A 26,479-nucleotide genomic window follows, 5' to 3' on the forward strand; every position below is an offset into this window, starting at 1 on the left:
CGTAGAAGGGAAATAATAAAATAATAAAAAATAAAACATAATAAAATACAATTACTTCCCTTCTACGTGACTTTACCGAAAAAACCAAGAAGATGAATCCCTGCAGTCACGAAAGCTATAAATCAGATGCTAAAATACAATTTTAAAAATATCGATTCGATTCCCACATTTGTAGAATCGACATTGAGCGCAATCGCGTTCAGTATTAAAAAAAACTCGATTCGATTCCGATTCCGTTGTTAACACCGGCGGTGGGCGGTGGGTGCTGGGCGTGGGGTGAGCGGAGTGTGAATCGCGGCACCTTCAGAATCGATTCCGCCCATCGTGTAGAGACTGTAGGTCATTTTTAAGAGGAGATCTGCGGCTTGCTCCTCCGCCTCGGCTCTTCGCGCCCTCGGCCGGCAGTCTCGAGTCGAGGCGAGCAGTGGAGAAGAACCCGCGGGGGCGGCGGCGGCAGCTCACGAGTGTTGGGAAGCTGTTGGGGGGGGGGGAGAGACGCTGTCTCTGAGCCGGTGGGGCGGCTCGCCGCAGCCCCGCGCCTTCTACAATCCGGCGATAGAGAGACGGATGTTACAATAGGTCGCGATTAGACGCGGGGGGGGGAGAGAGAGAGACACACACGAGTGGGGCAGCAGCAGCAGCAGGAGTAGTAATATTAACTCGCTCTTCTCATCTCTGGAAGTCGATGTGTGCGGGCTGACGCGTTCTGGCGGCAGGGTCCGTGCCGCGTGGACGAAGAGGGGGCGGTGTGACGAGGTGATAATCCTATTGGCGATTACAATAATAGGGCCGAAGAGCGGCAAGTGGAGCTCTCGGGGCTGCTGCTGTAGCTGCTGCTGTAGCTGGGGGTCAGGATTGGGGGGCGTGGGGGGCTCTCGTGGCCTCACGACATCGGGGCTCTGCTCGTCACTTCAATTAGGATCGAACTTTGGGGTTGGGAGGGCTGCGAGGAGATACGCAAGAGGATTCGTGTTGTAGTCGGGGGAGATAAGCAGAGAGCGTACGAATATCTTTTTTTTAAAGAGGCATCCAAAGTAAGCCGTGTTTCAGTCAGACGAGGATAGGAGATCATTACCGGTAGCTACTCACCTGGCGAGAGAGGGTAGTGTGGCTGAAATAGATCATCAGAGAGCAGGGGGAGATCCAGAGAAGCAAAGGACGAGGCGGAGGGAGGAGGCAGAGCGTGAAGGACCACCACCACCACCACCCTGCTACAGCTGACGGGGTCTAGCAGGAGGTCTGACATCAGGAGATCTAACAGGTCTAACAGGAGATACATCAGGAGTTCTAACAGGAGATACATCAGGAGATCTAACAGGTCTAACAGGAGAGATACATCGTACAGGGGAGGTGGAGACGAGGAGACAGACAGGGAGACAGAGAGGGGGGGGACACACAGGGAGAGAGACACAGGGACAGAGACACAGACAGGGAGACAGAGACACAGACAGGGAGACAGACAGGGAGACAGACAGGGACAGAGACACACAGAGAGAGACACACATAGACACACAGGGGGGGTAGTGGGGGGATGTGGCCTCCCCAGCACCACACATCGTGAGGCACAGACCGAGAGACGTGGGGCGAGTCGGGCTGAAGGCGGCGGCGGTGGCAGAACAATAACCAGGCGGAGGAGGCGGAGGAGGGGGGAGATCGCTCGACACATTCACCAGCACCACGACAGCGACGACGTCGAGAAGATAACAACAAGAATCATCGTCGTCGTCAGAGCCACACCGAGAGAGGAGGAGGACGAGAAGGAGGACGACGAGGGGCGATGAGTGGACGGCCCCGCACCTCGTCTTTCGCCGAAGGCCCGAACCGGGCCGCGCAGCCATCGCTCTTCGGGAACCTCAAAGTCAGCCGTAAGTTCCACGTGAACGCCATCGGATCGACACTCTCGTCGCGACGTCAGGACGACGTTGGGACGACAACGACAGCCGCAGCACGCGCAGAGCCCCGCGTTCGATTTTATGTTTAGTGTTCACTTCGCTCGGCTCTGGGCGCTGTCGTTGCTGATACAACAGCAGCAGCAGCCGTAGCCGACGATGGTGTTGTGTGTGTTGTGTTGCTGCTGTTGTTGATTGACTCCCCCTTAATCTAAGGGGATAAAGACGGCGGCAAGGTGACGACCGTCGTGGCTACACCGGGCCAGGGGCCCGAGCGGCCCCAGGAGGTCTCCTACACCGACACGAAGGTGATCGGCAATGGCTCCTTCGGGGTCGTGTACCAGGCCAAGCTGTGCGACAGCGGGGAGATGGTGGCCATCAAGAAGGTGCTGCAGGACAAGAGGTTCAAGGTAAAAGACGGCGACATTATCTCTCTCTCTCGCTGGTGCTGGTGGTGGTCGTTGTGTGTGGGTCGTGTTGGGGGGGGGATTGTCGGCTCCGTCGTTGTCGTTTTGCGAGTTTCATGTCGAGCCGAGGAGCGCTGCCGAGGCTCTGCTATAGTAATCGAGCATTGTGTGTGGATGTCTGCTGCTTGTGCTGCTACTGCTGCTGTACTTTGTGGTGCACAGTCTAAAGACGGCGATGGTTTGAGTTGACGATTTGATCCCCATCTTTACTCGCCGCGGTGGGAATCTCGACCGCGATATCCAGTTTATGCATCCCGACAGATGATCTTCATGTGATGACGATCATCGTCAAATCAGTCATCTTTAGCGTAAATCTTTATCGGCCAAGATCAATCACACTTCACGAGCCGCCGCCCGTTGCATCTCGTAACCAACCTGCCGATGTTAACCATAATTCAACTCTTAACACGTGAGCCGATGGTACTCGAAACCAACACCGCTCCCGTCTCCACGGTCCGTAGTTTTTCTCGCTACAAATCAACAGTTGTGTAAAATCGACTTTTTTTTTTATAAATTCGAATTTTAAACGAAATTTTATTCGCAACCGACGACTGCCCCCAAGGAAGCTCGGCGCGAGGAAGCCGCCATTGCAGGGCGGCGTCTTCCTCGCGCTGAGGGGGAGGAGGTGGTGGTGGGGAGAGACCGCGGCCGTTCTCGCTACGCGGGGCGGCCGAGAGAGCCCTCGCGTTGTCATCCGCCGTCGATGAGCGCGGTGTGCGCCGTCGTCGTGAGGGGAGAGGCGGCAACATTCGTGTCGTTGTTCGCCTCTCGGCCCCCTTCACGGCGCGGCCTGGGTCTTCTTGTCGCAGCCTGCGGGGGGGGGGGGGAGGCCGCCATTGTTCGCGAGCGAGAGGAAACGAAATCAAATCGAGCGAAACGCCGCCCGGCGCGTAGTCCGCGCCTCTCGGAATCCGTCACAAAGTGTTTAAAACGACGTTGGGAGTCGTTTTAAAACAGCGCCCCGCCGCGTAGGAGCCGGTTTGCTCGATCCACTCGTAGGCCCCCACGGTCTTTGCTTGCGCCTACGGTGCTCGCCTGAGCGGCTTGGCCGGGGCGGGCGGTGTCCCGGTCGGCAGTGGGAGGCCAGGCGAGGCCGAGGCTCCTACCCCGCCCATGGGGGCCCGAGCCCCGCCATGTTAAAAATCTCAGAGAGAGAGGGGGGGGAGGTGGGGGGGAGTGGGGGGTGGGGGGGAGTGGGGGGTGGGGGGGCCCCCCCCCCCTCCCAAGTGGAGACGGAGCGAGACGGAGCGTCGCGTGATTTGGCGACGCGCACCGTGAACGTCGACCGCGATGGGAGGGACGCCGTGGGGTAGTGGGGGCGTTGGAGACGGAACACCTCATCCAGCAGTGGATTTGATCATAGATGCTGCTGCTGCTGAAACAAAGCAAGACGATTATGTAAAGGATCATGAAATTGCGGAAGGGTTAAGGAACCCGACCATTTGCGATGTGGTACGTGTGCGGTTCTGGCTATGCTTAAGAACTGGGACGGAGGCGGAAAAAAAACCCCGTGAAAGAAGGGGTCATGTGGCACGTCCCCGTGGGAGATGGAGCAATGCTGTCGGATGGGAGTGCGGCACGGGGCTCGGTGGATTGATGTCATCCTCTGTGTCGTGAGAGATGGCGACTGCTCTGGAGTGAGCTTTTCATTCGGCACTGCATTGTGCCATTGCTGACGATCATTAATGCCGAGTTCTGCCGTGGAAGGGCTAGAAGCCTGACACGTGACACAAGTCCAGCTGAGACTCAATAACTACATCGTGATCGTCAGCATCGTCAGCCATGGTAATGAGCGGTGCATCGTAATAATCAGCCGTGCTCCGTTCACTGCTGGATGAAGTCCTCCCGCAAGTTGTCGCTGTTTCTCACGAGCCCGCGATGTAATCGGCCATGCGCCCACCGCTAATTTCGGCGCAAAATTTCCTTCCGTGGACGACCTCTCTGACGCCTTCCATTGCTTGGCTGCCACTCCATCATTCTCGACCACCGTCCATCTCTTCTTGCGTCTCTACGCTCCGTCAAGTGACAGCCACCGTAGCTGGGCAAGGTTTGAGAGCCCATTGTCGGGAACGTCACCAAAGAGTGATGGGGAAATGAAATTGGCTCGTGTACAGAAGGTGCCAGGTGGAATTGCTACATCGCAGAATCGTGACAGATGCTGATGGCTTGATGGGCCAGGGATGACTCAATCCTGCGGTGGATTGAACGTGACCGACAATTGATAGTCTATGGAATACATCGGTCCCATATTGCATCCCCTTTATACATTATGCAGCATTGGATTGATCACGACTGATTTTGATTGATGATGGTAATTTGTGGAATTATCGGTGCCTTGCATTACAAGCGGTCGCTGAATCTCTGCTGTATAATTCCATGCCATCCATGACTTGTGGGTCCACCCTTCTGTGGTTGCCCATGATGAGCCTTTCTCTGAACCAGGCACACTCCTACGAAGCACTGGCAGAAAGCACATCAGCAGGGTGTACATTTCCGCACCCTCGCAAACGCATTTGGTCAAATTACCCCCCCGCAAGCTGCTTGGCAGGGGAGGCTATCATCCAGCAGTGGGCTCTACGTGTTTGCTGTCCATACAAATACGAAGATCCCCTCCCCCCTACAGCAATAAAGACTGTTGAGGCTAGTCGTGTCAGCGAGTACACATAATTACTGGCATGGCACACGAGGGGCTGGTGTGGCTAGCACTATGCCAGGCCACATTTCTCCCCCAGTGCTGAACTTCACACACCAGAGTGGAGTGATGCTGTCGAACCCAGAGTGGAGTGATGCTGTCGAACCCAGAGTGGAGTGATGCTGTCGAACCCAGAGTGGAGTGATGCTGTCGAACCCAGAGTGGAGTGATGCTGTCGAACCCAGAGTGGAGTGATGCTGTCGAACCCAGAGTGGAGTGATGCTGTAGAAGCCACAGAGGAATGATTCTGTAAAATCCACGGTGGATTGAACATGGCTGACGAATCGCACAATTCTGTAGAATACAGAGTGGAGTGGATCTTTAGAATGCACAGCGGAGTGGATGTGTAGAATTTATGTAGAAGTGATGCTGACTGACTGGTGGGCAAAAATAAGAAGGGACTGGTAGCCCACAGAGGGAACCCGCCAGAGAGTACATTCCCCGTGGAGTTGGAGCGATGAAATCCAGTCGTGTGCAGAAGTCCGACGGATTGTTACATTGCCACACCACGAGAGATGGTAACGGCTTGGGCAGGTCCAGCTGATGGTAATGTGGCTGATGGTAATGGGAATACCTTTATCTGACGAGCAGGTTCGAGTCCGTTCACAGTGATGCTGTGCTCCCACGGGTGACTGCGATCCCTGCTGGCTAGTTCCAGGATATTCCTAGAAAGTCCCAGCCGCGGGATTCGGGTACTCGGCCACTCCCATTCTATCGCTCCTCCTTTCCCTCCACAGCCGGAAGGAATTCAAAGTGATTTCCTACTTCAACAAGCATTGAGGCACGAGTACTCATCTCCTCTTTACAGTCCTGAGCAATTGGTGGAAATTCCACATTCCTACTGTGTTGGTGAGCATATAATAGGATAACCACTGTTGACTTACCCACGAAGGTACTCATTTTGTCGACCCTTGAGGGATGATGGGCTGAGTTATTACCCCCATTTTACTTGGGCATGACACGCAAGTGGGTGAGCTTGTGCTAAGGTAAGCAGTAGTAACGTATTCATTGTCATCGATCCTGGACGATCCGCTGTTGGATGAAGACCTCAGGCCGTCACCATTACTCATGGCCCTGTGATGTGACGATCAGTGGAGCACCTGGGCAGAGCTGACTTCATCTCTCCATCTCCTCGGTGGTCTTCCAGGTGATGGGCTGAGTCAATACCCCCCAGTGGCGATATGGTAACTACCTCGCCTGGTACGCAGGGCGTCGTTGGTTCGATCCTTACCCTGACGCCTGTATATTTGGAGTTGGCATGGTTTCCCCGTGGTTGCGTGGATTTTTGTCCGGGTCCTCTGGTTTTTTCCCTCCACATTTATAATGCACATCATGCGTTTAGACTTTAGAGTGTCCGGCTGCTATATGTTTGCACGTGAGGAGCCACTTCATTGACCTATAATTTGTGGCCAGGTTTGCTTCTGAAAAAGAGTAATATAGCTCACTGGGGCCTTACCTGGCTAAATAAAACTAGTAAAAATCGTGGTCCGTTCCTTGGCTGCTTCCACTTATTATTCTGGAGCATCGGCCATCGCCGTCCCTTCTAGCCGAGACATGTCCTGCCGAAGCCCAATTTTCTTAACACGGAAAATTAAGTCTCTATCCTGCGTGTGTTCTCTAATCAACGTGTTCCTTTTTGTCTCCTGACGAGAGCTGATTTTAAATGGAAGGCTGTTCAATGACATGCAATTTTGTTCCATGTGCATCAGAGTACAAATGCATATTGCCGAGTTAAATACTTAAGCTTGGACACATGGCACTGACAATTTGAGGCGTGGGTTTTCTTCATATGGTTCGTAAATGAGAATAAAAATGTTCTTCTCATTGTGTCACTGCTGTACGATGTCCTCCCTGCACTGTTAAGTCATTTGGGTTGCTTGACCATACTTCGCCACGCTGGTCACTGGGGCGTGTTGAAGGGGTCGGTGGGGAGGGAATTCCGATATCGCCACCGCAAAGCTGGTCGGGTGGGGAGGCTGTAGGCGAGCGAGTGGCTCACAATCACGAGCTTGCGGGTTCCACACCATAGTTGGTTGACTTGGCCCATCATCCTTCTAGGGGTAGACAACACGATTACTACAAAGTGGGGAAGATCAACAGTGGCTGTGCAATGGATAGACTCGTTACCGCCATAGGAATGTGGAATGTCCACCTCTCGGGGTTGGAAACTGAAGGATGAGCGCCGCTTATTTTAGAGCACGCAATCACTTTGAACTTTTTTGACTGCGACCGGTCATCGCTGGGATTGGAAATAGGACACTGGATTCATAGCGCATCACGCTAACCGCAGCGCCACTGCTCTCCCACCCCTAACGATGTAAACTTTGGTGGTAAATTATTTGTTAATGCCCCAGTTGTGGTGTTTAGGGCCCGTCACGATGACACCAGATGAGTGGCAGTTTGTGAGCAGGTCTGGGGAGACGATCTTGCAAAACGTAGCATCCGCTGTGGTGAAGAAGTAAAAAGCAACGTGCAAAGCCATTCTCAATCCACTGCCGGATGAAACGGGAGGTTTTGACCATACTTCACCTCTTTGGTTATCATTCGGGTTGGCGAATCGATGACGTGGAAGGGAAGTGGGGGAGGTCTGACGATCGGCTCTGATATGGCTTGCCATGAGCCCTCGGCCGGGACGTCGACCTCTCCTCGTGCGCTCGGTGTTCCGCGCGTTGCCCACCAGGGTTGCTTGGCGTTGACAGATAAGAGCGGTTGGCAAACAGCGGCGGGCTCTGTCCCAGTTGCAGTACAGCAACGTGGTGTGAATGCTTTGTGTGTGGAGCGGGGGGGGTGTCTATTAACACACACAGCTTGTCGAGACACAAGGGTGCCGCTCTTATCAGAGATGCTCATTCCATTGCTAGTCTTAAGTCTAAAGACATCTACATTTAAACTTGTTAATTACTAATGGTTATGTTTTGTTGTATACATTTTCATATATAGTATCATTGCGTCCCTGTATTTTATAATTCGACTACGTATGTTCGGGGCGGGGGGGGTGTTATACATGAGAGGTGCTTTATGTAAGGTTTGTCATTGTATATAAAAACTTTCATATCCTTTTCCCCACATTTAATCCCGATTTGTGTCACGTCGGCAGAGAACCTGGTGGAAACCCAAGCAAAACCACGGTGGAGAACACACAAACCTCACGCACACAGGAAGGTGCCCCAGTCGGGGATTTAACCCGTGGGCCCTTCTCACCCACCGTGAGGTGCCGCCCACCTTCCTGCCGCCCTCGGAGCTGGGATTTCCCCATTCTGAAACAAGCCGATCGTGTTAATGTAACGGTTTGGGGAGGGGGGGCGGTTACTGTTACTGTGCGTATATTGCGCGAGTGGTCCTGTGACCGTAACGGTGTAAAGGAAATGACTTCCTCAAAAAAAGAGCCGCTGTTATCTTGCAGTCGCATACCTGGAGGGTCACGGAGCCGTCGGGGCCCTGATTAAGCTTGGGTTGGTGAATTGGGGGACCCTGATTAAGCTTGGGTTGGTGAATTGGGGGGCCCTGATTAAGCTTGGGTTGGTGAATTGGGAGGCCCTGATTAAGCTTGGGTTGGTGAATTGGGGGTCGTGAGCTGTGCACCGAACGACTTGCACAATTCCAGAAATTGTGCGAGTTTAGACTTGTCGACCCAGCTTCCGATTCCGTACGGTGGGGGGTGGGCTGGGGATTGTGTAATTTTCACGCGAGTGCTTTAGGGCTGGTGGTGGTGGTGGTGGGCGAGGCTCTGGCGAAGGTGCTGTGTTTCACAGGCGGATATATTCCGCCGGTAGGGGGCGATCTCGTCATGTTTAATCCCAATTGAGTAATTTGCGGTGTGATTTTGCTAATTTTGGAAATTTGAACCCCGACACAGGAACACAAATACTGGATAATTTCTCATTAATTTAAGGGGGTCCTTTAACGTCCACTCTGAAGCAGACGGGGCCTAGTATTTTTTTATGGCTGAAACACACTGCAGTTATACCCAGGTTGGTCTACCGGATTCAAACCACGAGCTTCTGCAGCGAGCGGCGGGAGCGCTTCCCACCGGGCCACGTCGTGACCTCGGCGGTAGTTCTGTGACGTCGTCTTCCAGGACCATCTCCGAAACGGGGTGGTGCACTGCTGTCTGTGAGGGTTTTCAGAATGGAAACTTCTTCGTGTGATGACGTGATGCTGATCGCACAGTTGGAATGTAGTTGGGTGGTGGGGGTGGCAGTGCAAAAAAAAATCTCGAAATGTTGACAAAAAGTCTTTTCATGCCAGTTGCTATTGACGGAACTGCATGCATGCAGACAATCTAGGAGATGTTTCAGTTGGGCTATGGCTCCGAATCCCGTATTGACCCATCCAGCACAGAGACCCTGTGTGTGTGTATTTTAGAGTTCCTTAGTCTGGAATACACCAATATCCAGATCACGAGGAATGCACCCAGTCTCATCCGATCTCCGAAGCTAAGCAGGTTTGGCCCTGGAGAGCGCTTGGATGGGCTGCTGCTGCGTTGCCAGTGGTGCACAAATAACGAAGCGATTCAACACGCCCGTCGAGGACACAACAGCGTGTGTGGCCCCTTACTAGGGAAGGTACATGTAGTCGCTGACGTTTTGGGCAACGGCCCTTCTACGTGGCACACGCACAACAGGTTGTTGTAGGCTGCGGGGGCGGGCAGTGGATGAAAATAAATGTTTAATTCTATTGTACTTCTGTGTTCCCAACACAATGCCCCCTCCGTGCCTTCGTCGAGCGGCGTGGTGAGGAATGGTCAAATAACCGCCCCTGCAAAACGTGCACCGTGTGGGCGAAGGCCCTCATCCAGCAGTGGATTGACAGACGGGGCTGCACGTGTATATTCGGGCTTTACAGCACCACTGTACCGTTTAGGTCACGTGGAAATCTTGACTTGAAGCTTTCGTGACTGCCGGAATTCTTATTATTTGGGTCTTTCGATAAAGTCACATTGATAGGTTCAAAGAAAATAACAAGTTTTTTGTAATTTGTTTTGTTATTTTCTTTGAACCTATCTACGTGACTTTACCTAAAGACCCAAATAAACAAGGCCATGTGGGTTTGACAGGCATCGTCAAGGACAGCGGCGCTATTTAATAAATAAACAGATGCTCACCTTGTGGCGATGTACAGGAAGGACGTTACCGTTGTGCGAGGCAAAGCCCGTCTTTGAGGGTGCCTGGTGGTTACCGCGCGTCTGCGATCCGGCGCTTTGAAGGCAAGGGTTAGTGGATCACGTAAAGATTTGTGAGACTCCAAAAAAACCGCTATGCGCTGCATTGAAGGTGGCTCGGAGAAGGGACTACAGCAAGTGAGCTAATCAACCCATCCCTGTGGGCAATTTGAGCGCTATTCCCTTGTAATTAATGTGTGCGGTTTTTCTCCGGGTCCACTATTATTCTTTCGCACCACACAAATCGCTGAACTGAAATTCCCAACGTAGCAGAGGCCCGAGTACACAGTGACTTAACGACATCACACCAATGTTTATACGTTCGATTTAAGGTAAGATTTTACCGTAACTCCGAGTAAGACGGTTATGATATTGGACATTTCTGAAGGTGAGACATCTTACGATTGGTCCTTCTATGATCGTCTGTCCAGCATAACTAAAAAATAATAATACTCAGCTGATAAGTGTCAACACCGGACCGGAACTTTGCTTACTCTGAATCTTTGCTGCTGAAATTATCCACTCCCAGAGGGCCATGTGGCTGATGTTTTGTGCAAGAAATACTTGATGTGTGAGTGGAAGGCTTTAATTTGTTTGCGTTTGAGAAGCCGATATGCGAAGGAGGCGTATCCGGTACCTGCTCGTCTCATCTCATTGCTGTCGCCATGAAGCCACCCCACCTCCTGCCCCCCCTCCACCACCACTGCTTAGCGCACTCCTCCCCCCCCACTCGGGGGAATTGGTGGGGCCTGATGAAGGGGGCGGGGCCTGACGAAGGGGGCGGTTCCTATAAAGGAAAGGCGCAGAGGCCTCGTCATTTAGAATGATGGAAGCATTGCATCAAGGGCAGCGGCGCCGGCAGCAGCAGCAGCGTGGATTTAGTGTCGCAAACGTGGCCATAGGCTACTTGTTTATTTAGCTTTTATAGTCTCCTCAATTATGCTAAGTGGATGAGACTCAACGACGGACGTTTCGGATCGTAGCCTGGCGGTCGAGACTCAACGATGGAGTCTCAGCCAGAGGAAGCGACGTTCGTACAGTTGCCACCTCCGGCGGTGGCGGTAGCAAGCAATTGCAGGGCTGCACCTTTGCCCTACGTTGAACAAAACTCGACGCACTTGGCAACCACACTGGCCTCAAAATAAATAATACATAATAATTTACATTTGTACGGCGATGCGTCACCGTGTATGGAAAGCAGGGAAATGAGACGGAGCCAGCAGCGTAAACGGCCAGGCAGGGCAAGATTTAAGTAGCTCTCAGGGTTCTGATTGTCTTATCAGATGCAACGCGTTCCATAGGCTGGTGACGTTTCGAGCAGTGGCCCTAATTCATGGTTTTGTGTGCTATGAAGAAAGGGCCGTAGCCCCAAACATCACCTGTTTTTTCTATATTTATATTTTTTCACTTGAAGGCCACGCACACTGGCTTGTTGACGACTGTCAGTTGTGTAGTGCTAAATGTGCTTGCGCACCACCGCCAATGCAGCCTCGCCGACGTAATTTGTCTTCGTGCGACGCTGAGACGTGCTGCAAGCGCCGTGCCCGTCGCCTTCGTACGCTTGTGAATTTTGCGGAAGATAAAATCTTTAAAAAAATGTCTTCCTCGGAGATGAATTCTGGGCTGATAAGCCATGCCTTCTATAAATAGCTGTCAATGTGTACAGTCTCTGTCCCTTATGATATTAATGTGCAGGTAGTGCTTTGCCCGAGTGCAGATGCCGCGGTTTCTTCACCAAGACCTCTAATCACAATAATTTCAACTTGAAATGCTCCGCACAGTTCTTCACTCACTGTGTCCCGGTTAAAATAATTCACAGCCCTTTGTCATCGCACTGCTGGATGAGGGCCTCCCTCTGCGCCATCCGAGTCTCGCGGGTTATTTGACTTTACTTCGTTGCTGATTGTAGGCGGCGATCGGGGGGAAAAACGAGGAAGCATTCACGAAAAATACAACAAGCGTATTTGTGGTTAGTCTGACGAATGCACCGCGACTTACGGCGTTGTAGGCGCCCGCTGCGCTGTTACCATAACATCACCGTGGCCATCGCCACCACCCTGCCATGATCACGCACGTTCGCCGTCTTCGCCATTGTGGCCGGAAATGTCGTTCAACACCTCCGTTACCGTCATCAACAGCGGCGTCATCGTTACATCTCTCGTCGTCGTCGTCGGCCGCGATCAATACAGCTCAGTGATAAAGGCATCCCCAGTTCGTCGGTATCACGATTCTGAAATGTAAAAAAAAAATCCATCTAGCGTTCCCCACATGGGCCGGTTTCATCGCTCCATCTCCTTGGTGACGTCCTTTTGGACGCGTCCCATTTCTCGTGCGCGACCCATTGCTCGTCTGCGACACCGTCATTACGCTTTGCCCATCGATCATCCTTTCTTGCCATGACTTGTCCTGCCCAAGCTCACTGCTGTTGGTAAATTGAGCAGCATCTCTTGAGAGTCGTCCGTTGTAGGAGCGTGTAGCGGTGGCTGCAATTCATTTTTATTCGGTGCTTCTCGGCCGTATTCACTCCACGGCAAAGATTTCCACTGCTCACTTAACAGCAGGAAGGCACGACTCCCATCATGCATTGGGTGCGTGTCATGTGGACAACACATCGCACGTACATTGCGCTCAGCATTGTCTAGATCACTAGCTCAAGAGATTTAACAACACGCAAAGGTGTTCTGCTCGCTCGCAAACAGCAGCGTGGAGGGTGCAACTCCCGTCCACTGGCCTCGCACGCATGTCCCCGTGACCGCCACATTGCGCGGACGAGGCTGGGAGCGTTTGTACCCGCAACGTGGTTGTCTCTTGCATGCACGGAAGGGGTGATGAGTGTTTGTCCTGCTGCTGTTTGTCAGCGGGCGCACCTTTGAGTGTTGTTCAGTCTGGCTGTTATGCGTTGGGTGAGAGCTTGGGTTATATGGTGGGTAGTGTCATTGCTGCTGAAGCGGCATTAAAGTAATTTATGGAGGTGGGCGAGCCGCTCTGGGGGGGGGTTTATATGGTTGTGCCAGAGACGCTGACTCGGTACTGCTGGGATACTGGGTGTAAGTCCAGTTCCAGCCACCCAGCCGTGAATATTGTGCTTCTGTATGAGCAGGGAGCAGCCTTGGTGTCGTGGTTAGCACGCTGCACTTGTAACATGAAGTCACGGGCCCTTGGAAATTAAGTCGTGGGCCATGTGAAATGAAGCCTTGAATGTATGTTGAACGTCTTGCACCGTACGTAGCCAACCGTGCTAATCGGAGGTGCGGGGGAAGGACAACAAACTAAACACATAAAGCAGTTGTAAAAGAAATACATTTTCAATCTAAAATGAGTTTTCAACGTATAGGGCCGTATGTAATGAAGGCTCGGTCCGTGTGAAATGAAGTCATGGGTCACGTGAAATGAGGTCGTAAGCCGTGTCGGGCCCGTGTGCCGTAGGTCTCCCACGGCGGCGTGCCGACTCTCTCCCTCGGGTAAGCCGATACGTTCACACCGTCAAAGTGTGGCTCGCTTGATAAGGCGCTTGGATACTGAAACTCAACACGCAGGGCGGCTGCTGCTGCTGTCCACGAAGAAACACAATAGGACGCCTGACAAAGCCGCCCTCACTCACACGCTTCAGGCCGTTGTTAAATAATTAGCGCATGCAGACCGTTATTAAATAATTGGCGTGCACACCGTGCGGTTCGCAATGGCCAGGACCCAGCCGAGGAGCCGAGAGCATCTCCCGGACGGACAAACTCAAAAGTATTCGGCGAGGCGCATTCTATTTAAATTCCTTAATTAGAACTCGTTCTCAACTGTGACGGCTAGAGTACATTTTATACAAAACGGCGGTGAGCACCACTTAATTTTGCGTGTGCGTTTGACTTGAGTGCGTTGTTCACTGTATAAACGCAATGCTGTATAATTTCTAGATTTTTAAAAAATGTTTGTGTGCAACGCGTCATTGCGTGTTTGCTTGGTGTGTGTGTGTCAATCGACACCCTGGACCCTTGCAAACGAGATTTTCCATCTCAAAGGATTTTCCAGGTGAAATAGCGAATAAAAAAATACGTGGCATAAATAATGCAACTTAGATGTCGCTTGGGGGGGGTTGGATCTCGGAGTCTCTCGGAGACTCGCAATGGCCGTGTCGGAGACTACGAGCCTGGGTTCAAGCTCCGGGGCCCATGTTTCCTCCCTCTCCAGGGGCTTGAGTTTTTCCGTCGGCTCCTTTTTTCAAATCTCCATCCGTTGGATAACGTCCCCGCGGAAGCGGACGTCCCGGAGCTGCTCCTCGAGATGGCTGCTGCGCACGTGCCGCCCCCCCCCCCCCCCGGGCCACTGGCAGTAGGGGACCGGCACCGTCCCACTCGCTCTGCCTTACTAGGGGGGAGTGTTTCTGTGACGTAATCGTCATGTGGGGGGGGAATAAAACCCCCCTCCCCACGGTCCCAGCGCGCATCGGTGCCGAACCGTCGGTGATGTTAACACCACCGCCCCCAAGTACTAAATCATTTTAGGCCAAGTCATCCTGGGGGTGACCTCAGCTGGGCTCGTATACCTAAAAGGATTCTATTCAGGAAGAGAATACCACTTAGCACGCACGCACATCGCGTGCACGCACATCATGGTCATCGCACGCACATCACACGTACTTGACACAACACACACTTGGCACTTCACACACGCACTTCACACACGCACCTCACACACGCACCTCACACACGCACTTCACAAGCACTTCACACACGCACCTCACACGCACATCACAAACACATCACACACGCTTGACATCACAGATTACACGCACATCGCATGCGCAAAATAAAGGCAAAGATCCCCCATATAGCCCGTAACAGACTTGACAAGAGCTGTTGGTGAGCACTGGCAGTATTGGCTTGAGAAACAAGTTTATACCAAGGTACAAGGCCTCTTTAAATGCTGGCACACAGTGCTCATGTTTACACACCGCATCACCTCGCTTAAAGCGGAGTGGACCCAGGGGAGGCCCAGGACAGGTTGAAATATGTGCCACTTTTATTAGTCGTGAGCGGGAGTTGAATTTGGGTCGCCGAGTTGGTAGCGGTGTACTAACCGCGGCACCACCGTTCCCCGCACATGACACACGCGTCACACACATCGCACAGGCACACGCAAACTTGGCACACCGTTGACCGAGCAACAGGTTTTGTGCATCCTATAAACACAGATCACATTTTCAAGGACGCGCTTGACCTAGCGCCTGCGCAATGACGCAGGAGGAGCATGTCAAGGAGAACTGGAGGCACTACCCTAATGGCAGAGTTTCTTTCTGTGCCAGAGCGACCCGCAGACTCGCACAGAGACCCACAGACTCGCACAGAGACCCCGCAGACTCGCACAGAGACCCACAGACTCGCACAGAGACCCCGCAGACTCGCACAGAGACCCCGCAGACTCACACAGAGACCCACAGACTCGCACAGAGACCCCGCAGACTCGCACAGAGACCCCGCAGACTCGCACAGAGACCCCGCAGACTCGCACAGAGACCCCGCAGACTCGTACAGAGACCCACAGACTCGCACAGAGACCCCGCAGACTCACACAGAGACCCACAGACTTGCACAGAGACCCCGCAGACTCGCACAGAGACCCACAGACTCGCACAGAGACCCCGCAGACTCGCACACAGACCCAGAGACTCCCACAGAGACCCCGCAGACTCACACAGAGACCCCGCAGACTCGCACAGAGACCCACAGACTCTCACAGAGACCCACAGACTCACACAGAAACCCCACAGACTCCCACAGAGACCCCGCAGACTCCCACAGAGACCCACAGACTTTGTTAAGTGGAAACCAATGCATCGAGTTGCATTGGTTTATCAGGCTATACGTTGCTTATGAGAGTAGAGTAAGGAGAAACGAGTTGTATATTCAGCGACTTTGCATGCTTATTACGACGCTTGTGGGGGGTGACGCTGCTGCTGTGTGATTGCGATTGAGTAATTCGCTTTTTCAGAATTGGGTTCTTTTGGTAAAACCAGTTACTGTGTGTGTGCTTGGCTATGGGAGGAAACTGGAGACCCCAGAGGAAACCCACGCAGAACAGCGTGAGATCATACAAACTCCACTCTGTAGAACAGCGTGAGATCATACAAACTCCACTCTGTAGAACAGGGGGAGATCATACAAACTCCACTCTGCAGAACAGCGTGAGATCATACAAACTCCACTCTGTAGAACAGCGTGAGATCATACAAACTCCACTCTGTAGAACAGGGGGAGATCATACAAACTCCACTCTGTAGAACAGCGTGAGATCATACAAACTCCACTCTCTGTAGAACAGGGGGAGATCATACAAACTCCACTCTGTAGAACAGGGGGAGATCATACAAACTCCACTCTGTAGAATAGGGGGAGATCATACAAACTCCACTCTGTAGAACAGGGGGAGATCATACAAACTCCACTCTGTAGAACAGCGTGAGATCATACAAACTCCACTCTGTAGAACAGGGGGAGATCATACAAACTCCACACTCTGTAGAACAGGGGGAGATCATACAAACTCCACTCTGTAGAACAGGGGGAGATCATACAAACTCCACTCTGTAGAACAGGGGGAGATCATGCAAACTCCACTCTGTAGAACAGCGTGAGATCATACAAACTCCACTCTATAGGATCTGGGGTGATCATACAAACTCCACTCACTCTGTAGAACAGGGGGAGAACATACAATCTCCACTCACTGTAGTACAGCGTGAGATCGTACAATCTCCACTCTGTAGATCAGGGGGAGTACATGCAATCTCCACTCTGTAGATCAGGGGGAGAACATACAATCTCCACTCGCGCTCACTCCGTAGCTCAAGGGGAGGTGAGACATTTAGAGCAGGATAGGCGCCCGATTCGGGAATCTTGGGACCCGGTAGGCTCCAAGTTGCGGTGGGGCACGAGCGCCGCCACCGCCCAACGTGCGTGCGCCCGTGTGACTAATCCGCTCCGTGGCGTGCCCCCGGTAGTTTTTCGCAAACGGGCACTTTGTTGTTGTCCGTAAACACGGTCGCTATTTTAAGGCGGTGAGCAGTCTTGCGTTGCATTGGCACAGGGGGGGTGGTGGGGGTGTAGTGGGGTGGGAGGTTGCAGCCACCGTGATGGCTCGCAAGTCTGGACCAGCAGCTGGCACCGGAATACCGAATTGAAACTCGCCTGGACACAAAACCAGCTTGGATGCCTGTGGTTTTGCGATTTGAGAGAAGGGGTTTTGGCGTCATTTTTCTTGGTTGTACTAAACATTTTTATTTTCAATAGGTTATTTTTTTTAGACTGTTTCCTTGTTGTAAGATACTCTGGAAAGTAGACGCACCCGGAACTGCTGCCCCCCTGGTATCAATAATAATGTTATGTAGACCTGGTCTCGCAAAGACAAAGGTCGCGTATAGCCTTCACAGGCTTTTTGGGTCAAGTGCTGCTAGCGAGCGGTGGGTGGCCAGCACCACGCCCGGCCCCATTGGTCTCCCCAGTGGTGACCTTTACGTATTGCAAACAGTTTGGCAGTACCCTCCCGAAGCGGCCCTCGGGCTGGGTGAGGCTCTCTCAGGCAGGGGGGTCCCCAACCCCCCGGCCGCGGACCGGTTCTGGTCCGTGGCCTGTTAGGAACGGGGCCGCACAGCAGCACGAGGTGAGAGCGGTGAGCCCGCGCGTGGCCCCCCGCCCATTATTTTATTATTTACCACTTCCGTCCCGCGCCTCTTTCCCGCACTGCGCACTTGTCACAGTTTTGGTGAGCCCACAAGCCAACCCTAGTAGCCAAAATGAGTAAAAAACAAACGTTCTTTGAAAAGGGGGAAAGACCCAATGATGATGCCCTCCCTCCCCACCGGTCCGTGAAAAAATTGTCTTCCACAAAACCGGTCCCTGGTGCCAAAACGGTTGGGGGCGGCTGCTCTAAGGGGCAGACAAGAGCCTGGTGAGTCGAAGCGATGTGGGCACGTTTCCCAAGTCCCCTCTCCTCCTCCGTCCACCCAGCGGTATCTATTGGCTGCACCGCAGTCGATCGGCAGGGCCGCGTGCGGTGGGGTAAAGTGTGGGTACGCCCGGCCACTTCCAACGCGTCTGGTCAACGCGAAAGAGTAGACAAAGAGTACCCTCTAGAGTTCGCTCTAGAGGAGGAGGTCCCTGTCCGTGTATAAATTGATGTATCGTGTTTCACTCAAGACAACGACAATTACTAAATTGCTGATGGAGGCTGACCTGATACAGTAGACTAACAGATGGCACTGCAGTCTTGATTCCTTGCCCCGCACTTCCGATTAGCACGGTTGGCTACGTCCGGCGCGAAATAATTTCAACCTGCACACTTGGAGTGGACTGGCAGCAGTGCTCTGTGAATCCCTGTAAAAACCAACGAGACGCGTCTCTAAGTGGTCCTTGGAACAATAGAGACACAGACCGGTGTATCGATTGTCTTTGTTGCGTGCCCCCCCCCCATTCCATGCGTGACCTCTGTCTTGGTCACATTCCACTTTGTTGGCAAAACAAACAGACTTCAAAGGCGCTTTCAAACCACGTCGTCGGCGTTACGCGCGAAGCCGCGTGGTTACGGCGCTCCGTCTGCGATGGGTGTCCCGGCGCTACTGCAGGTGCCAGGGGTGTGCCTCAAACTTTGGACTCGTGATTGATGGCCGTGTCGGGGAAGCGGTGGTCGCAATGTGGCGGTGACGCTCCCCGGCGGTTTAGCGCGGTGCCCGCTTGCTTGGCAGAGTTTCACGGTTCGTGCCCATTCAGGATGTTAAACCCCTCGCCCAGACCCTGACGCCTGCTGTATATTAGGAGTTTGCGTATTCTGCCCGTGGTTGTGTGGATTTTTTTTTCCAAGGTCCTCCGGTTTTTTTCCCCTCCATTTAGAATCAACATGGCACGTTTAGAGTATTTGGCAACTGTAAATTTCCACTTGACAAGCCACTTGGTTGAGCTGTCACTTGCGATAGCCAGGTTACTTCTGAAAAACAGCTACACAACTTCGTGGGTCCCTTACCTGGTAAACTATATTTTTTTAAATACCGAGGCTTGTGAATCAACCTTGAAAATACGACATCTGCAATGCGCCTCCCGCTTATTTATTGTAATTTGTATGACTATGCTTGTTTACACCAGAAAAGCCTGATAACTCTTCCGTGACCGTCCTGCCAAAGTATTTTTTTTGCGGTAAAGTCGTGACGACGATTGGCGTGTGTCACCCTCGTTGTGTCACCCTCGTTGTGTCACTTGTGGCGCAGCGCGAGTGACGTTTGCGCGCCGTGCTTCACCGTGGACCTTCAGAGATGCCCCCCCTCCACCCCCCCAGCGTTACGTGAAATGTGTGGGACGTTGTGTTCTGACGTCACGGGACACATTTTCCCCCCTGTTCAAAAAACAATGTCGCAAATGTCTCAACCATCATTGCCCAGCAGCAACATCGTCACCCCCTCCCGAACGGCAGACTCGCGTCCGGATTGCAGGCCACAGGCGCTGCCGATTCACATTGTGCCTCCTAGGGAAGCCTGCCGCTACCCCCTATGCTAGGTGCAACATAGCAGCAGTCATCACCCCCTACTGGCTGACTGATGCCCGATTGCATGCAGAGCGCTGATTCGCGTTGTGCCGCGTAGAAACGGCTGCTGCCCGGGGTGCACTGTGCTAGACGCAACGTAGCAGGAGTCATGGTCCCCTACCGGCAGACTCCGATGTCTGTTTGCAGGACGGATCCGTGTGCCACGCAGAGACAGCTGCCGCCGGGGGTGCCCCCTTTCGCTTACGCTAAGAGGCAATGCGCGTTGCTCGTTGCGTGTGAAGCGCTTCGAGATGCCGCGGCAGAAAGGAGGACGGCTCTGTCGGCTCCACCAAACCCAACTCACTGGGTCCCAACCATCTGGCGTCTGCCACCGTGATTGAGTGGGCGGGTGGGTGGGTGGGCGAGTGGTTAATTGGTGGGTGGGAGTGTGAAAACGTGGGTGAGTCGTGAATGGGTGAGTGAGTGTGTTGTGAGCTGCAGTGCGGTGGTTTAGCACTGCATGACACGACACAGTCCGTGTCTGTTGGGACCGAGTCTGCGGCACAGGCGGAAGAATCGACGCGTGAAGTTCACGGGAGCATTAAGCAGGGTAGTCGTAGCGGTAGAAGAGTGGCACGGAAGCGAACTGCCAGCGAGTGGGTGGAGTAAATCGGTGGGTGCCGGATCATCAATCACCATGACTACCGCTTCACCCTCAATCCTGTTGGGTGCAGAGACTGTGTGTGTGTGTGGGACAGCAGCAGGATTACAACTTGACTCGTGGCGTGTTGCTTGTCTTTCCCTCTTTTGTCAGAATCGTGAGCTTCAGATCATGAGGAAGTTGGAACACTGCAACATTGTGCGTCTGCGATTTTTCTACTACTCGAGTGGGGAAAAGGTAATTGCAGAAACCACTGCCGGCACACACAAGGATCGCCCGTGTAACCTTGAACACTGCCGGGACTGGTGCTGTTAGCGAACACAAGAGGGGTGTGAGTGGCCAACCACGCCCAGCCGAATCGCCTCGGTCTCCCCAGTGGCGATGCTTTGTGCACATCGCGGCAGGTACTCGCGTCAGGGTGAGTGGTGGACCGAGGGGAGGCCCCGCGGTGACCAGCTCTCAGATATTCTTCGCCGCTGTTATTGGCCGTGAGCGGCAATCGAACTCGGGGTCGCTGGATTTGCGGCGCGGCGCGCTAACCGCTGCGCCACCGCCCCCCACAACCGCTGCCAGCACGGCAAGACCTCTCGCCCGTGAGCTCACGAGGACGACCGCTCTAATCATCATCACAGCCCCGCAGAGCCGTTAGTGGAAATTCCACATTCCTATGGCGGGGATGAGTCTTATCCATAGGACGGCCGCTGTTGACTTCCTGATCAAGTGGTGCTCGTGTGACTTGCGGTGCGGGTCTGTGGAGGCGATGCACGCTCTGGGCCATGGCTGCGTTTCTTTAGTTTAGTCACCGGTGGTGGTTGTTTTATGCCAAACATTCTTGTCCTCCACCCCCCTCCACCACGCAACAAGATTGTCATGGTTGCACAGATAATGCGAATACTGTATTGTTGTTCTTTACACGTGGACAATATTTCTGAACAAATTCTGTCCCGGTCAAACTGCCCCGCCGCGCCCGTCTCTCGAGACTTCTCGCCACCGAGTTCATCGGCGCGTCACTCCGACCGCTCGGTACGCGGTACGTAGTTTCCTGTAACCTGGAAGGATACGAGTTCAAATCCTGGTTGGGTGGGTTGACTCCACTGGACCATCTAAGAAGTTCTTGGCTCATCGGATTCCTCCGGGGTAAATCGAGATCCCCAGACTCTTTTGATTCCGACTCGTGCCCCGTCGCCCGTCCGGTGGTGCCGATAAAAGGCCTCGCCGCTTTGGAGAAGTCAACAGCGGTTTGTCTTGTGGATGGTTTGCTTCCGTTACAGGAATGTCGCATTTCCCACCACTGACTCTGCAGGGGTGCAACTGGGAGCCGAGCACCAATGGCTCGATGTGTGATGTTCTGCTCGCTGTGCTTGTTTGCGACGTTGTTACGCCCTGCCCCCCCCCACCGTAGAAGGATGAGGTCTACCTAAACTTGGTGCTGGACTTTGTTCCCGAAACTGTTTACCGAGTCTCTCGTCACTACAGCAAGGCCAAGCAGACCATTCCCATCATCTACGTCAAGGTACCGGCCCACACCGGGGACTTGTTGTTGTTGTCAATTCTACCCAACCCCCCCCCTCTCCCACTACAACCGTGCTGAAGCCGAGAACACAACGTTGTGCCGATTGTACTCTCGGCCGTGTGTATCGGACGGTCATGGTTAACACTCGTAGAGATGATCTGCTGTGAAGCGAGCGTTCGGATAACCTCCGTGGTATAAGATAGAAGCCCGATATTTGAGGTGGTGCTGCTGCTGCTGCTGCCTCTGTGTTGACAGCGGTGCACAAATTACAAAAAAAGCACTCGACCCAATTGTCAGTAGCACCGAGAGAAAATAGAGATACAAAAATAAGGGACGTTTCAGGCAATGGCCCTTCTTCACGCCGCGTAGAGAATCGCACCGTGAACGTCCACCTGGCCCCAACGAAGTCCGATTAGCCCATGGCGTTTGTTCTTGAAGCCCCCCCATAACCTGCCGATAAGGCCCCACCAATTGTCTCCAAGCACTGCTAGACTGAGGGCCTGGTGCGCTGTGCGTGTCGGCACCGTCGCCGGGGAGACGAACGCCCCCGTGCGCACGGTGCCGGTCACGCAAACCCCCCCCTCCCCTTGTTCTATTCCGGTTTTTGTAGAGGCCCGCCACCAGCACTTGCCCCCAACAGCCCGTGTAGGCTACACGGGTGGTCTTTGTCTTTTGTTAGTGCCACGGGAGGAGCTCCTGGCCGCGGCTGCCGGTGCTGGAAACGAGGGCAAAGGTTCCCGAGGAGCCACTGCCCTGCTGGCACCCCCCCCCCCCCCCCGCTGCTGCCGCTGCGTTGCAATGATGATGATGATAATAATTATAGCCTCGACTCTTGAGTCTGCACATTGTGATCTTGCTGTGGACCTAAAGGGGGGGCAGGGATTCACGGTGACGCCAGGGGGGAGAACGCCACGGTGGCTCGGAGATGTTAACTACCTCGCCTGGTATGCAGGAGGTCGTGTGTACATGTGGAGTTTGTATGTTCTCCCCGTGGTCACGTGGCTTTTCCTCAAGGTCCTCCGGTTTTTCCGTCCACGTATAGAATCAACATGATGCGTTTTAGAGCAGTGGCTCTTAACCTGGGGTGCGAAATGCCCTTTCTGGGGGTGCGAGACATGGCCAGATTTTTTGAAAGGGTAAATCGTGGACACACATTTAGCACCGGGGCACGTAAGTACAACTACTTTGTTTCATCAGACCCTATGCATTTATTAACATTGTCAACATTTTAATGATTAAGAACCGAAGGGGGGGGGGGGGGGGGTGCAAGGCAGCAGTAAAGGTTAAGAACCACTGGTTTAGAGTATTTGGCTGTTATAAGTTTCCACGTGATGAGCCACTTTGTTGAGCTCTCCACTTGTGATAGCCAGGACGCTTCAGAAAAAGAGCTTGCAGCTCAGTGGAGCTTTACATGGTAAAATAAAATTTGTAATTTTTAAAAAATATAATTAATAGATTAACCGGGTGGTGATGCGGTGATGAATTGCGGTTTGCGTTACCACGTTGCGTTGTGTGCAGGTTCAGGGGGTTTCGGTGTCAATGCTCGGTCAGTGGGGTTGGTGGGGTTGGGTGGTGGGGGCCCCGGGGGGGCAGGGTGGACAGAGTGTCCGGCTCTGCCGCCGTATTATTATAACCGCGGATAAAGCGGAGCGCGTATATATTTAGTGGAGGCTGTTGGAAACCAACTTTATTGTTTGCCTTCGTAGATTCATGGTAGTGGGAGACGTAGAAAGAGTCTGGGGCCGTTTGTATCGTTCCTCAGACTCATCGGTTTAATTTGCCCAAGTGTTTCAGGCGTAGACTTTCACAACCAATGTGATTCAAAATTGGTTTCTTTTGGGGGGTGGGTTGTGTAAATAAAACGTGCGTCGTAAACCCTCTCTCTGACCGCGCAGCCGGTTCATAAAAGTGTCGCGTGAATCAAACGAGTCTATCTTGTTACCGCTTCAGCAGCAGCGCAACCGGTGTTGTTGATGTTGGAGAGCAACCTCGCGACGTTTAAACGGGGTTACTTGATCGCAACCGGCAATCGTCGGGGTATACAACGGGAGCTCGCTTTCTTACTCGCTTGCCCGCGACGAGTGGGGGGCCGCTAGTGATTCCACATTTTTCTCATCTCTCTCTCGTCTCTCTTTCCCTCCTCTCTGATTTAGCACGGTTTGCTATGTAGGGTGCGAAAGAAGTTCAACATACGGACATCTCGCCATTCTCTATCGCTTTCTCATCTCTTTCCTGTCTCTCGTCTCACGAGTCTATGTTCGGTTCCAGTGTTTTATCATTGTCATAGTCCACATGTGGCCACCAGTTAATTACTCCTGATCTCGAGAAATATGTGGAAGGGGACCACTCTTCACTCTCACTGATGTGATGTTCATGGCTCTGCACCAAGTCGGGCGATAAGCGTTGACCTGTCTGGTGTCCGTGTGTGCCTGTGTATGCCTGTGGTATCTGTGTGTGTATGGTGTGTGTGTGTGACGTGTCTCTGTGTGCCTGTGGTACCTGTGTGTGTTTATGGTGTCTGTGTGTGCCTGTGGTGCCTGTGTGTGTATGGTGTCTGTGTGTGTGTGGCGTGTCTCTGTGCCTGTGGTACCTGTGTGTGTATGGTGTCTGTGTGTGCCTGTGGTATCTATGTGTGTCTGTGGTATCTGTGTGTATGGTGTCTGTGCCAGTGGTATTTGTGTGTTAGCGGTGTCTGTGTGTTTGTGGCGTGTCTATGTGTGCCTGTGGTATCTGTGTATGTATGTATGGTGTGTGTGTGTGGTGTGTCTCTGTGTGCCTGTGGTATCTGTGTGTGTATGGTGTCTGTGCCAGTGGTATTTGTGTATTAGCGGTGTCTGTGTGTTTGTGGTGTGTCTATGTGTGCCTGTGGTGTCTGTGTGTGTGGTGTGTATGTGGTGTCTGTCTTTGAATATCTGGAGCGGTGCTGGGCCCTCCCCTCGCCCATCTTTCAGGCTTAAATGAGTGTACCTGGTGCGGTGTATATCCATCCGCGCTGGGGAGACAAAGGTGGCCGAGCACGGTTGCCAATCACAACCACCCTTTGGTGCGCCGTGCCATCCCATGATAGGTGCTCGCCTAACGGCACGATGTCGCGCAACGGTCTTGTGAAAGCCTATATGGGTGTGTGGGAATGTTTGTCTCGATCTCACAGTTGTACATGTATCAACTCTTCCGGAGTCTGGCTTACATCCACTCGCACGGGATCTGCCACCGCGACATCAAACCCCAGAACCTCTTGCTCGACCCGGAGACGGCCGTGCTGAAGCTCTGCGACTTTGGCAGGTGAGACACGCGCACGACAACGACGGCGACGACGACAACCGCCACCGAGCGTCGGTGACGTTACCACGGAGCGAACGGTGCGTGCGCCGGGCTGGGTGAACCTCGAGACGTCCACTCGTGGACGCGCGCGTGAGCGAGCGAGAGTGAGCGAGCGTGTGTCGCATCGCGCCGATGGTGTGCGATCGCCCCGCCGGTGTTGAGGGCCGCCGCGTCTCCCTGTGCCCCCGCGCGTGTGCCAGTGCCAAGCAGCTGATCCGCGGGGAGCCCAACGTGTCGTACATCTGCTCGCGCTACTACCGCGCGCCCGAGCTCATCTTCGGCGCCACCGACTACACGTCCAGCATCGGCACGTGCACACCTCGCTCTGATACTCACTCAGCACCTCACTGATACTCACTCAGCACCTCACTCAGCAGCTCACTCAGCACCTCACTGATACTCACTCAGCACCTCACTCAGCAGCTCACTCAGCACCTCACTGATACTCACTCAGCACCTCACTCAGCACCTCACTCAGCACCTCACTCTGATACTCACTCTGCACCTCACTAAGCAGCTCACTCTGTTACTCACTCAGCAGCTCACTCACTAAGCAGCTCACTCACTCTGCAGCTCACTCAGCACCTCACTCAGCACCTCACTCTGATACTCACTCTGCAGCTCACTCTGATACTCACTCAGCAGCTCACTCACTCTGCAGCTCACTCAGCACCTCACTCAGCACCTCACTCTGATACTCACTCTGATACTCACTCAGCCACTCACTCAGCCACTCACTCAGCCACTCACTAAGCAGCTCACTCAGCACCTCACTCAGCCACTCACTCAGCCACTCACTCAGCCACTCACTCAGCCACTCACTCAGCCACTCACTAAGCAGCTCACTCAGCCACTCACTCAGCCACTCACTCAGCCACTCACTAAGCAGCTCACTCAGCCATTCACTCAGCCACTCACTAAGCAGCTCACTCAGCCACTCACTCAGCCACTCACTCAGCCACTCACTCAGCCACTCACTCAGCCACTCACTCAGCCACTCACTAAGCAGCTCACTCAGCCACTCACTAAGCAGCTCACTGATACTCACTCTGCAGCTCACTCTGCAGCTCACTGATACTCACTCTGCAGCTCACTCAGCTACTCACTAAGCAGCTCACTCAGCCACTCACTCAGCCACTCACTCAGCCACTCACTCAGCCACTCACTCAGCCACTCACTCAGCCACTCACTCAGCCACTCACTCAGCCACTCACTCAGCCACTCACTAAGCAGCTCACTCAGCCACTCACTAAGCAGCTCACTGATACTCACTCTGC

General features: G+C 53.4%; 1 protein-coding gene across 2 annotated transcripts in view; it reads left to right on the top strand.

Moving 5' to 3' along the window:
• The first annotated feature begins 467 nt into the window (after window positions 1-467).
• The window catches only part of GSK3B (glycogen synthase kinase 3 beta), a 36,212-nt gene continuing 10,200 nt past the window's right edge, over window positions 468-26,479 (top strand). The window contains exons 1-6 of one of the 2 annotated variants that reach the window (XM_078882384.1): window positions 468-1,865; window positions 2,106-2,299; window positions 20,522-20,605; window positions 21,771-21,881; window positions 25,033-25,163; window positions 25,403-25,509. In XM_078882384.1, the coding sequence (XP_078738510.1) occupies window positions 1,778-1,865; window positions 2,106-2,299; window positions 20,522-20,605; window positions 21,771-21,881; window positions 25,033-25,163; window positions 25,403-25,509 (715 nt within the window). In that variant the 5' untranslated portion in view covers window positions 468-1,777. The remainder of the gene's footprint in view (window positions 1,866-2,105; window positions 2,300-20,521; window positions 20,606-21,770; window positions 21,882-25,032; window positions 25,164-25,402; window positions 25,510-26,479) is intronic. The other variant, XM_078882385.1, reaches the window with a different exon arrangement.

This window comes from Lampetra fluviatilis, chromosome 65, assembly GCF_964198595.1.
Source record: "Lampetra fluviatilis chromosome 65, kcLamFluv1.1, whole genome shotgun sequence".
NCBI classification, from domain to species: Eukaryota; Metazoa; Chordata; class Hyperoartia; order Petromyzontiformes; family Petromyzontidae; genus Lampetra; species Lampetra fluviatilis.